This window comes from Doryrhamphus excisus, chromosome 14, assembly GCF_030265055.1.
Source record: "Doryrhamphus excisus isolate RoL2022-K1 chromosome 14, RoL_Dexc_1.0, whole genome shotgun sequence".
Taxonomy (NCBI): domain Eukaryota; kingdom Metazoa; phylum Chordata; class Actinopteri; order Syngnathiformes; family Syngnathidae; genus Doryrhamphus; species Doryrhamphus excisus.
The window spans coordinates 16,804,161-16,817,846 of record NC_080479.1 but is presented as its reverse complement, the minus strand read 5'-3'; the positions used below and the strand labels follow the sequence as shown (position 1 = coordinate 16,817,846).

At 36.4% G+C, this 13,686-nt stretch overlaps 1 protein-coding gene across 5 annotated transcripts in view; it reads right to left on the bottom strand.

The window, feature by feature from the left end:
• Positions 1 to 13,686, bottom strand: part of LOC131101788 (adhesion G protein-coupled receptor B1-like) — a 75,034-nt gene that overhangs the window by 21,513 nt on the left and 39,835 nt on the right. For 4 of the 5 annotated variants that reach the window (XM_058047140.1, XM_058047142.1, XM_058047141.1 and 1 more), the window contains 10 exons: positions 7,279 to 8,002; positions 4,995 to 5,144; positions 4,798 to 4,896; positions 3,622 to 3,786; positions 3,370 to 3,534; positions 2,182 to 2,346; positions 1,935 to 2,099; positions 1,761 to 1,862; positions 620 to 726; positions 344 to 538 (listed from right to left, as the gene is read on the bottom strand). In XM_058047140.1, coding sequence (XP_057903123.1) covers positions 344 to 538; positions 620 to 726; positions 1,761 to 1,862; positions 1,935 to 2,099; positions 2,182 to 2,346; positions 3,370 to 3,534; positions 3,622 to 3,786; positions 4,798 to 4,896; positions 4,995 to 5,144; positions 7,279 to 7,981 — 2,016 coding nt within the window. In that variant the 5' untranslated portion in view covers positions 7,982 to 8,002. Of the gene's footprint in view, positions 1 to 343; positions 539 to 619; positions 727 to 1,760; positions 1,863 to 1,934; positions 2,100 to 2,181; positions 2,347 to 3,369; positions 3,535 to 3,621; positions 3,787 to 4,797; positions 4,897 to 4,994; positions 5,145 to 7,278; positions 8,003 to 11,278; positions 11,708 to 13,686 lie in introns of those variants that run through there. The other variant, XM_058047138.1, reaches the window with a different exon arrangement.

Genomic DNA, 13,686 nt, shown 5'->3' with positions numbered 1-13,686 from the left:
ATGAGAAACTTCAAAACTTATATTGGTACTTCTTTGTATATTTTAGGTACACACTTTGGAGTGTTAAGTTACTGTGTGATGAGTTTAGTGTTTTTTGCAAGCATAAACATGGCTAAATAAACTAATAGACATGGGAGAACATGCAAACTCCACAAATTGAATGGAATTGAACCCTGGTCTCCTCGCTGTGAGGTCTGCGCGCTAACCACTCAACCACCGTGCAGCCCCGATAATAATAATCAGACATCCCTAATTCATGCAGAAACTCATATTGGTACTTCTTTGTATATTTTAGGTACACCTTTGGAGTGTTAAGTTACTGTGTGATGACTTTAGTGTTTACCTCAACGTCTGCATTGCTGAGCCTCAGCCTGGTTGCCTTGTACAAGTCGGAGGTGTTCTTCATGATGTCCATGACAGCCAAAAGGTCACCGCTGTACGTGGCGCCTTCATCGGTTAAGAACCTCAGACGGGAAATGACTTCGGCGATGCCGTCCACGTTTTGCGCCATCTGTGCTTTGGTACTGTAGTCCCTCGACTGCAAGGGTTTGTTTTGGTAAATTAGTATTCATCATCATGCCTGTTTCATATAAAAAAATAACTTTTTTTGGGATCTCACCAGGATCTGAATGTTCTCGTAGTTCTTGGAGACACACTTGATGTAAGTTGGACTCTCCCATGTGGCCAAACCAACAGCATTAAGACTGCAGCGGCGAAGAATCAGACCTGTATGAGAAGAAGTCCAACATGGTAAGGAGGACATTCATATACATTAGAGCTTTACTGTCACAAGAAATATTGGCAAGAAATATTTTTTAAAAATTGCAAAAATGTATTCTCAATCAGAAATCACTCCACACTCTTTATTGCTCTCTAGTTCTACCATATCTTACTTATTGTGTGGAAATATGGGCTAATAACTATAAAAGCAATCTTCACTCGCTAAATGTACTGCAAAAAAAGGTCAGTAAGGATAATTCATAATACCGCCTACAGAGAACATAATAACTCCTTATTTATAAAATCACAAATCTTCAAACAGCTAAAATAATGCATAGGGCTAAAAATAACCAATTATTAAAAAAATTAAAATTAAAATTAAAATTAAAATTAAAATTAAAATTAAAATTAAAATTAAAATTAAAATTAAAATTAAAATTAAAATTAAAATTAAAATTAAAATTAAAATTAAAATTAAAATTAAAATTAAAATTAAAATTAAAATTAAAATTAAAATTAAAATTAAAATTAAAATTACAGAAAACTTAATTTTTTAGCATAAAAATTAAAATTAAAATTAAAAATTTTCAGCTCTGAGTGACTAAAATTATCTTATTTTTTCCTTTAGTTTAGTCATGAAAAATTGCATATTTTTTCCTGCTACTAAAATGACGTTATTTTCCCTCATATTACGACATTATTCTGGTCAAATTTGCTACTTTTTTCGAGATTACAACTTTTTTTCTTAAATAATATTTCTTAAATTTTTGCTGTTTTCTTCGTTGTTGTTACATGTCACGTGTTACATGACACCCCCGTTCTACAATAATAAAAAAAAAACTACATTAGGAAAGCAGGAAGTGAACAAATGTAACAGTTACTGATTGTAAAAATACCAGATGGAGGGGTAGGATTTAATAAGCTTTGCTTCTTCCTACTCCTTTTTGGAAATGTGCAACTGTGAACTGATTATGGGATGCATTCAATTGTAATCTGATGCATGTTCAAATGAAATTAAACCATTAAACCATAAACAATACCTGCAGCATCAGCCGGACAGGAGATGGCAGCCATGTCACCAGCAGGGGTCTTCTTCCACACAACATCTCCAGTGTTCTGCTCAGGGCAAATCTCATGTGGCTCTGCAAGATCCGTGCACAGCATGAGCACCGAATTGTTACTGGAATTGATTCCAATTCCTTCCCGTGACTCACCGGGGCATCTCTTCTCGTTACAGCGCCTCTGCTCCCCTCTTTCACCGGGGCAAGGCTCCCCACCGAAGAAAGGACCTTCGCATAGTCTTTGTCTCTGCTGGACTCCGCCGCCGCAAGTCTTGCTGCAGCTTCCCCATGAGGTCCACGCGTGCCAGCGTCCGTCAACTTAAACACAGACAGCAACTTTCACCTTGATTGTGTACTGTAGATGTGTCAATTATAGTTTTATTTTTTATTTTTTATTTACCTGGACACTCTTTCAGGAAGCAGTTGACTGCCTCTTTCCAGCTTCCGTGGCATTCCGAGCCCCCGTAGGATGGGCCGTTGCATTCTCTTGTTCTCTGCATGGTACCGTTGGAGCAAGAGGCAGAGCATGGGCTCCATGCTGACCAGTCGTTCCAGTGTCCGTCCACTAGAGGGAAGCAGATTCAGTTCATTCAGTTCATTCATTTTCTACAGCGTATCCTCACAAGGGTCGTAGGGGGGGTGCTGGAGCCTATCCCAGCTGTCTTGGGACGAGAGGGGGGGTAGACCCTGGACTGGTTGGCTAGCCAATCACAGGGCACATATAGACAAACAACCATTCACACTCACATTCATACCTATGGACAATTTGGAGTCGCCAATTAACCTAGCATGTTTTTGGAATGTGGGAGGAAACCGGAGTACCCGGAGAAAACCCACGGGGAGAACATGCAAACTTCACACAGAAATGGCCGAGGGTGGAATTGAACTCGGGTCTCGAAGCTGTGTGGCCTGTGCACTAACCACTTTCTATGCCGCATGTCCTCCAATGAACTGCTTTGCTCAGACACAATGCAGAATGGGAAACTTCAAAACTCATATTAGTACTTCTTTGTATATTTTTAGGTACACACTTTGGAGTGTTAAGTTACTGTGTGATGAGTTTAGTGTTTTTTGCAAGCATAAACATGACTAAATAAACTAATAGATGTTGTTTTCTATAATAGACATGGTTTTGGAATGTGGGAGGACACCGGAGTACCCGGAAAAAAAACCCACGCATGCCCGGGGAGAACATGCAAACTCCACACACAGATAGCCGAGGGTGGAATTGAACTCGGGTCTCCAGGCTGTGTGGCCTGCGTACTAACCACTTTCTATGCCGCATGTCCTCCAATGAACTGCTTTGCTCAGACACAATGCAGAATGGGAAACTTCAAAACTCATATTGGTACTTCTTTGTATATTTTTTAGGTACACCTTTGGAGTGTTAAGTTACTGTGTGATGAGTTTAGTATTTTTTTGCAATCATAAACATGGCTAAATAAACTAATAGACATAGACATGTTGTTTTCTATAATTGACTCCTAGCTATGAGGTCTGCTCGCTAACCACTCATCCACCGTGCAGCCCACAGTTAATTCACTTATGCTAGAAAAGTCACACACACATACAAATCCAGGGAACTCACCAGGGCACACTGCAATGTTGCAGAGCTTGTTCTGTCTGGAAGGTCCGTTGCAAGGCTCTCCTCCATTCTGGGGCAGCTTACAAGTACGGGAACGGTCACGGTAACCACGACCGCATGTAGATGAGCACAAGCTCCAGGGGGTCCATTCATCCCAGGCTCCGTCAACTGCAGGAGTCGGATTAGTTGTTGTCGTTGTTACGGAAATGTCTACATTAAGGACATGAGCATCACATGACATGAAAAGGAAGTCACCTGGGCAGATGGCGGTGTTGTTGCAGGGTCTGTTCTCTCGCAGGGGTCCGGTGCATTGGGTGGTGAAGGAGGAAGTGGCGCAGACGCGGGTTCGGCTTTGCCAACCTTCTCCGCAAGTTACTGAACATGCAGTCCATGCGGACCATTCATCTGTTTTAGCGTTTGCTGTAAGAAAGGCAACAATTCTTTGGTTAAATCTTTGGGAAAAATAAAAAATAAAATAAAATAAAAATGAATAAATCTAAATCAAATCAACTTTATTTGTAGATCCGACACAAAGTGCCCCCTGCCCCCGACTCCGAGAGATGGGTGGACCCCCACATCAAGGGGAGGAACCCCCAACCGACCGGCCGGGTGGAAGGGACGCAAGGATGGCAACCCCCCTCAGCAGACCCGACACACCCCCCAGTGTGGAGGACCCCCCCACCCCCGGAAGAAATACTGGAGTTAAAAGCTAAAGACTAAAAGCATAAAATAGGACTAAAATATAAAAAGAAAAGTTTAAAATATGTTTTTTATATAATATGTTTTATATTTATTATTTATTATTTATTATTTATTATTTATTATTTATTATTTATTATTTATTATTTATTATTTATTATTTATTATTTATTATTTATTATTTATTATTTATTATTACAATATTTAAATTTTTATTAATTTTAAATTTGTTATTATTGTTTTATTTTTATACAGTTAAAATATTTTAATATTATTTATTATTATTTATTATTATTTATTATTATTTATTATTATTTATTATTATTTATTATTATTTATTATTATTTATTATTATTTATTATTATAATATGTTAATTTTTATTAATTTTAATTTTTTTTAATTATTATGTTATTTTTATATAGTTAAAAGCCTGATTAAAAAGGTGTGTTTTTAATCTTTTTTTTTTTTTAAATATCAACAGTCTCCACAGTCCTGAGGCTCTCCGGCAGGCTGTTCCACAGGTGGGGGGGCCATAGTGGCTAAATGCTGCCTCACCTTGGGTTTTAGTTCTGGGTTTTGGTCTTGTTAAAAGGCCAGTACCGGAGGACCGCAGAGGGTCCTCGGGGGTTGATATGGTAAAAGCAGATCAGATAAATAAGAAGCTGCAAGGCAGTTTAAAAACCAGTAAGAGAATCTTAAAATCGATTTTAAAACTGGTGTAATGATCTTACCGGTTTGGGTTGCAACAACTCCAAAGCTGGGATCATCAGTGTGGTCTCTCCTCAGACCAATAATGGCTCGCAGACCCTGACTTTTGGTGCGTTCTTTGCCTGAAAATATACAGAAATTAAAATTCAAATTAGCTTAAAATCCTATTTAATTCTAAGAGATTAAACCGAGGTTATTAGATTAGATTAGATTAAATTACCGATGCAGGCTTGTGGGTTGCATGGCCGCCCTTCTTCAACGGTGCCTTCACAGACCGCATCATCGGGTTGACAGGTACGACTCCGCACCTGGACGCCACCCCCGCATTCCTGGCTGCATACTGACCAGCGACTCCATCCGGCCCAGCCTTCTGCACGAAAGAACAGAGATTACAACTTTTTTTCTTAAATAATATTTCTTTAATTTTTGCTGTTTTCTTCGTTGTTGTTACATGTCACATGTTACGACACCCTCGTTCTACATAAAAAAAAAACTATATTAGGAAAGCAGGAAGTGAACAAATTAAAATTAAAATTAAAATTAAAATTAAAATTAAAATTAAAATTAAAATTAAAATTAAAATTAAAATTAAAATTAAAATTAAAATTAAAATTAAAATTAAAATTAAAATTAAAATTAAAAAAGGTTCTACCATATCTTACTTATTGTGTGGAAATATGGGCTAATAACTATAAAAGCAATCTTCACTAAATGTACTGCAAAAAAGGCCAGTAAGGATAATTTATAATGCCGCCTACAGAGAACATACTAACTCCTTATTTCTAAAATCACAAATACTTCAACTTGCTGATATAGTTCATCTTCAAACAGCTAAAATAATGCATAAGGCTAAAAATAACCAATTATTAAAATTAAAATTAAAATTAAAATTAAAATTAAAATTAAAATTAAAATTAAAATTAAAATTAAAATTAAAATTAAAATTAAAATTAAAATTAAAATTAAAATTAAAATTAAAATTAAAATTAAAATTAAAATTAAAATTAAAATTAAAATTAAAATTAAAAAACCCCAAACTATATTAGGAAAGCAGGAAGTGAACAAATGTAACAGTTACTGATTGTAAAAGTACCAGATGGAGGGGTAGGATTTAATAAGCTTTGCTTCTTCCTACTCCTTTTGGACATGTGGAACTGTGAACTGATTATGGGATGCATTCAATTGTAATCTGATGCATGTTCAAATGAAAGGAACAGTTTAAGGTTAGATTCAATAAAAAAGGAAATGAAGGTTAAAGTACTTCCTTGGACAGGAAGTGTGTCAATATTACTGGACTATTTTCCTGACTGATAGTTGTTCACTTTGTTCAGCTTTTCACAACAACGACGACGGCAGCAGTGTTGCTATGACAACCGTTTCGCCTTTCAGCTTCGCCAGCTGACTGTGAGGTCTTTGTGCTCCTTTCCGCCCTCTACCCCCCCAACCCCCCCGAGCTCTGAAGTTAACACGCTTAGCTTGCAGGTAGCGATGTGTGCACTTTGGGCAGTTCATCTAATTAGAGACATTTCTCCAACACCTTTGATTCGATTCTTATTAGTTTGTAACTGGTGAGACCACATCACCTGTTTGATGCCTGGGAGACTTGATTAATAGCAGTGACATGCAATAAGGCACAGACTAAGAAGGTCAGTGGTTCAATTCCACCCTCGGCCATCTCTGTGTGGAGTTTGCATGTTCTCCCCGTGCAGGTACTCCGGTTTCCTCCCACATTCCAAAAACATGTCTATTATTATTTAGCCATGTTTATGCTTGCAAAAAAAAACACTGAACTCATCACACAGTAACTTAACACTCCAAAGGTGTACCTAACAAATGTACAAATAAGTACCAATAGACTTGGCTATTATAGAAAACAACATGTCTATGTCTATTAGTTTATTTAGCCATGTTTATGCTTGCAAAAAAAACACACTAAACTCATCACACAGTAACTTAACACTCCAAAGGTGTACCTAACAAATATACAAAGAAGTACCAATATGAGTTTTGAAGTTTCCCATTCTGCATTGTGTCTGAGCAAAGCAGTTCATTGGAGGACATGCGGCATAGAAAGTGGTTAGCACGCAGGCCTCACAGCTAGGAGACCCGAGTTCAATTCCACTCTCGGCCATCTCTGTATGGAGTTTGCATGTTCTCCTCGTGCTTGCGTGGGTTTTCCTCCCACATTCCAAAAACATGCTAGGTTAATTAGCGACTCCAAATTGTCCATAGGTATGAATGTGAGTGTGAATGGTTGTTTGTCTATATGTGCCCTGTGATTGGCTGGCTGTCAGTTCAGAATGTACCTTGCCTCTCACCAGAAGACAGCTGGGATAGGCTCCAGCACCCTCCGCCACCCTTGTGAGGATACGCGGTAGAAAAGTTTTGTCATTTATGATGACCCCTGAAGGCATCAAATACTAAACTGCATCAAGTACGGATCATATAAGCTTTGTTTGGAATCACCAGTGTCTGTTATAAGTTCGAGTTCGAGTCTTACTTACTGATGATCTCGGCATTGCGTCCATTGTCTCTTGGCACCGGAATGCATTTCTCCACATAGACGCCGCCCCTGTAGCAGCTCCCCGGCTTCCTCTTTGGGGCCTCCCAGCACTGGCAAGGTGTATTCATGATCCCGCAGGGGTACTCGTGGGTGCTACTGGACAGGCACTTCTCCAACCACTGGCACAACATCTGGCAGGCGGGCATACTCGGGTTCCTCTTCCCGACGACGAGAAACTCGGCCTTAAACTCGCTGACGTCGTTCTCGCTTTGAGGAATCTCGACACCGTTACTCGGGGCCACTTTACGGATTTGAAGGAACTGCTTGCTGGATTCAAGGTAAGTGACGGTAGTCGACGCGTCGCACAGCCTCACGACTTCATCGTAGCTCTCCATACCCAGGTAAGTCCGGGACGTCTCGATGAAGGAATCAAACTGGAAGGTCCTGATCTGCTTGGGTACGCAGGAGTCAGTCGGTTTAGTGATCTTCATGTAAACGGTATAGCGACGAGGGTCGGGGTTCTGCAGGGTCCAGGAACACGGTGCCGATGGAAGTGTCGTCGTGGAGGAGAAAACGCCAAAGAAGCGACTTTGTTCGAGAGTCGCGCAGGTGGCAGACGCCGGACCGGACGGCGTGGAGGACGTGGAAGTGAAGAAGAGCACGAGAAGAGCCACGGAGGACCAAGAAAGAAGTGACGACGCCATCGGGTCAGCTTTAACCTTGAGCTGCAAGCGGGACAGGAAATGAGATGCAAAACAATCTGGTGTGATTATTAGTTACCATGCAAATGAATTAGACATATAGACCAATAAAAATAAAAATAAAAATAAAAATAAAAATAAAAATAAAAATAAAAATAAAAATAAAAATAAAAATAAAAATAAAAATAAAAATAAAAATAAAAATAAAAATAAAAATAAAAATAAAAATAAAAATAAAAATAAAAATAAAAATAAAAATAAAAATAAAAATAAAAATAAAAATAAAAATAAAAATAAAAATAAAAATAAAAATAAAAATAAAAATAAAAATAAAAATAAAAATAAAAATAAAAATAAAAATAAAAATAAAAATAAAAATAATTAGTTACCATGCAAATGAATTAGACCTATAGACAAATAAAAAAAAATATTAGTTACCATGCAAATGAATGAGACCTATACACCAATAAAAATAAAAATAAAAATAAAAATAAAAATAAAAATAAAAATAAAAATAAAAATAAAAATAAAAATAAAAATAAAAATAAAAATAAAAATAAAAATAAAAATAAAAATAAAAATAAAAATTATTAGTTACGATGCAAATGAATTAAACCTTGTCCACCCTGATGTTCACACCTTTTCCAGATGATATTATGCATGTGATTAGTATCATCGCACGTATTGAATAAAAACCCCGAACTGACCGCTTCTCATCGAGATAATTGCGACGAAGCTGCAATTAAAGCCCTTCACAGAAGGCTGGTATCACCGGGCGCTTAGTCTTGTCCTCCCACACACTCGGCTGAACTATGAATTGTGTGCGTCATGTCTGACGTCCATCCAAGCATCGCCACTAGCGACCGAGGATGTTTAGAACCATTAAAAAAAAAAATGTTGTTGTTGTTGTTGTTGCTGCACAAAAGCACGTCTCTACTAGAGACGGATTACATTACTGCAAAATGCATGCAACTTTTGAAATATAACATACTCTTTGCAATGCATGCAGTAAAAAAATATACAGTATATATCTGATGTTGCAAAAAAAAATGCTTCATGCAATGTGAAGCGAGTCTGCAAGAAAGAGCACAGTCACTTTCACGCTCACACAGTTGCTCAGCAACATCTCTGACTTCTCTGGATCTACCATATCTTACTTATTGTGTGGAAAAATATGGGCTAATAACTATAAAAGCAATCTTCACCCGCTAAATGTACTGCAAAAAAAAGGTCAGTAAGGATAATTCAGAGAACATACTAACTCATTATTTCTAAAATCGCCAAACTTGCTGATATAGTTCATCTTCAAACAGCTAAAATAATGCATAAGGCTAAAAATAAGCAATTAGCTAAAAATGTCATCCAATACTAAAATAAAATAAAATAAAATAAAATAAAATAAAATAAAATAAAATAAAATAAAATAAAATAAAATAAAATAAAATAAAATAAAATAAAATAAAATAAAATAAAATAAAATAAAATAAAATAAAATAAAATAAAATAAAATAAAATAAAATAAAATAAAATAAAATAAAAATTATGGCTAATAATTATTAAGGCTTAAAAAATGATATTTTTTTTATGTTTCAGCTCTGAGTGACTAAAATTATCTTATTTTTAGTTTAGTCACCAAAAATTGCATCTTTTTTCCTGTTATTTTCCCTCATATTACAACATTTTTCTGGTCAAATTTGCTACTTTTTTCGAAATTACAACTTCTTTTCTTAAATAATATTTCTTAAATTTTTGCAGTTTTCTTCGTTGTTGTTACATGTCACCCCTGTTCTAATAAAAAAAAATATATATTATGAAAGCAGGAAGTGAACAAATGTAACAGTTACTGATTGTAAAAGTACCAGATGTAGGGGTAGGATTTAATAAGCTTTGCTTCTTCCTACTCCTTTTGGACATGTGGAACTGTGAACTGATTATGGGATGCATTCAATTGTAATCTGATGCATGTTCAAATGAAATTAAACCATTACCATTACTATGACTTATGTTCCAGCATTACTCTTTTTTTCCTATCTGCTTTTCTATCAGAGGAAGTAACCAATCCTTTCCGTGCACCTGCTTCCATGCAATTATGTTCCCTCCACTTTGTGAGAAGCATCTGCTTTGTGTAGACAGGAGCATCTCTCTCATTCTCTCTGTCCCGCCTCCCAACAACCGGAAGCTCCATGAATGTGCATCGGAGGAAGCACGCGGTGAAAAGAAAGGAGGTCCAGCTGTTGTCGTCTGTGAGATAGCTCACATTTCCTTCCTTGACTTTCTGTTTCTTTTCTCTTCCGCTTGACCATTTTATTGTTGTTGTCGAATAAATTTTGGATTCAGTGCAGTTCTGAAAGAATGCATTGTGCAGCAAAACACACATTTGATGTATTCTCTATGTGCAGGATGAAACTAATGTGAATTAATATTCATCTGCAAAACCATGCCAGGAAGTTCTTGCAACATGTTGGTGAAGTCAGACTTTCCCCCCCAACAGTGCAATCAAAACGCATCACCAGTCAGAAAGCAGCAGGATAAAGTTCTGCAGTAGAAAGCAAGCCTCGTTTCAGCACCACGGACAGCTACAATGAAATGTTTTAGTATGCAAAACGTTGCAGAAGTTCAGCGATAATTCGAAGAATGCAACATTTGTCAGCACCACGGACAGCGACAATGAAAGGTTTCAGTGTGCAAAACGTCGGTTGCATTACATCAGCGATACCTGTAGTAATTCAACATTTTTCAGCACCACGGACAGCGACAGTGAAATGTTGCAGAAGATCAGCGTTAATTCTTATAATGCAACATGTATCAGAACCGCGGACAGCGACAATGAAAAGTTTCAGTATGCAAAACGTCGGTTGCATAAAATCAGTGATAATTGTAACAATGCAACATTTTTCAGCACCACGGACAGCGACCGTGAAAGGTTTCACTGTGCAAACCGTTGCAGAAGATCAGCGTCAATTCTCATAATGCATCATGTATCAGCACCACGGACAGCGACAATGAAAAGTTTCAGTGTGCAAAACGTCTGTTGCGTAAGATCAGCAATAATTGTAATAATGCAACATTTATCAGCACCACGGACAGCGACAGTGGAAGGTTTCAGTATGCAAACCGTTGCAGAAGATCAGTGATAATTCTTAGAATGCAACATTTCTCAGCACCACGGACAGCGACAAAAAAAGGTTTCAGTATGCAAAACGTTGCAGAAAAACAGCAATAATTCTCATAATTCAACATTTCTCAGCATAAAAAACACATTAATTTCAAAACAGAGACCAAAAGGATGAAATGTCTTACCACTACGTTCAACTTCAGAGTATCTGGCCAAAACTTTTTTGCTGTTCCTTGTCAAAAAAAAAAAAAGATGCGACAGGTCCTCTTCCCGACCCGAGGGGGTCAGTCCCAAATTTCACAGCAGCCCACTTTCACAAGCAAGTTATTTTTTAAAAAAAATATGAGACTCGAACCAAACTCCAAAGAGTTTACTACCAACTTTGTAGCAGCTATATCCAGAGAAGCTGGCGTATAGCGCAGGTTGTGATGAATCAGGGGGGGTTTTTGAAACGGAGCTCCAGTAGACAGTCCGAAGAAACAAAAAAAAAAAACGGCGTTTAGTCTGAGCTCCCGGATCAATGTTGGTACTTCTACTCCCGGCTTCGGAGTCTTCTCGCTTGTGGCGCTGGCTGCAAAGTGGGTTGAGTGTCAGTGTAGCGTGTGGCCTTCTTCTGGTGGTTTTATATACAACCCCGCCCCTCCCCTTGCAATGGAAAAGTGCGTGGACGAAGTGAATGAGACAGCACCCGCAAGAACGGGAGGGGAGGAGTGTGTGCGTGGGAGAAGTGTGAGTGAGTGTGTTTGCGCAGAGGAGGGAGGGCATGTGATGCTGGAGAGAAAGAAAGAAAGAAAGAAAGAAAGGGAGGGAGGGAAGGCTTGTGCGCATAGATGCGGACGATTATGAGCACCCAACTACGCACGTATCAACGCAGAGCCAAAGGTACCGGAAGGAGGATGAGCACCATCACTGTCGAGCGGTTGGACCCAAGCCAAGGGGGGGGGATTTCTTGCAACGTGAATGCAAAGAAATGCTTTATTGAACATTTGCAGACACAAATGTGGAAATTGGCCACTGCCCGTGTGCCTTTGGGCGTGGTGAAATGATACAGTTTCACTTCATAATGTCTTCCCATACCAGGGATGTCAAAACATAGTCATATTTTTATATTTTCTAGAAGATTTTTTTGTATATTTAAAAAAAAACAGCCTGCGGTGACAATGCACATTGCACATTTTTGTGACATATTGCACATTTTATTGCAATTTTTGTACAAATATTACAACTTTCTTCACATAGGTGTTTATATTAATATTATATATATTATTAATAATATATAATAATATATAATTAATAATAATAGACATTATAATATATATTATATCATATTATAATATATTATACATTACATTATTAATATATTAATATCAATATTAATGCTATTATTATTATTATTGTCTTAATTCTCCTAATATTTGGACTTATTATAATATTATAACTAGGGATATCTGATAATTATTGATAATTACTGATAATTATCCGCCAGATATCAGCATAAAAAAATCATGAATACCAATATTCCACCAAAGGAGATATGTCATGTTTGAGAATTGGGAAATATCGGCATATCAGCAAAAAAAAAAAATCCTTAATTATAATTTTTTTTTATAACTTTAAACTTTTAAACATTAAAATATTACGACTGTGAAAAAAGTTAATTTTTTTCTAATTAATATTTCAACTTAATGCTATTTTTCCTCCTAATATTATGACTTTATTATAATTTTTTTTATTGCCTGCTGTGACAATGGTTTCATCATTTATTGCACATTTTATTGCAATTTTTGTACAAATATTACAACTTTCTTCACATAGGTGTTAATATTAATGCTAATATTATTTTTATCATCTTTATTCTAGTAATATTTTGACTTATTATAATATTATAACTAGGGATGTCCAATATTTATTGATAATTACTGATAATTATCGGCCAAATATCAGCATAAAAATCATGAATACCAATATTCCACCAAAGGAGATATGTAATGTTACACATATCGGTATCGGTTGATATCGGTATCAGAATTTGAGAATTGGACAATATCGGCATATCAGCAAAAAAGCCAATATCAGACATCCTTAATTATAACTTTTACCCAACCTAAAATTTATTTTTTCTCCTAGTATTATGACTGTGAAAAAAGTTAAATTTTTTCTGGTTAATATTTCAAATTAATGCTATTTTTCCTCTTAATATTATGACTTTATTATAATTTTTTTAATATGTCAAGGGCCAATAAAAAAAAATGCAGATGTGCCTTTGGGCGAGGTAAAATCCACTAGGAATCCATGAGATAAAACCTAAAATTTCTTTTTTTCTCCAAAAATTACAACTGTAAAAAAGTTACATTTTTAGTGGTTAATATTTCAATTTAAAGCTATTTTTCCTCTTAATATTATGACTTTATTATAATTTTTTTAATATGTCAAGGGCCAATTAAAAAAAATTAAAGTACATAATTCCAGTGTGTTCAGACTGGCTTTGTTTTCAATGTTATACCCACTCCCATATATTATTAATACAAGGAAAGTGAAAGTAAAAAGAAAATTAGATGATCCTTGAACATGTGAAAGGATCTGACCCTGGGAA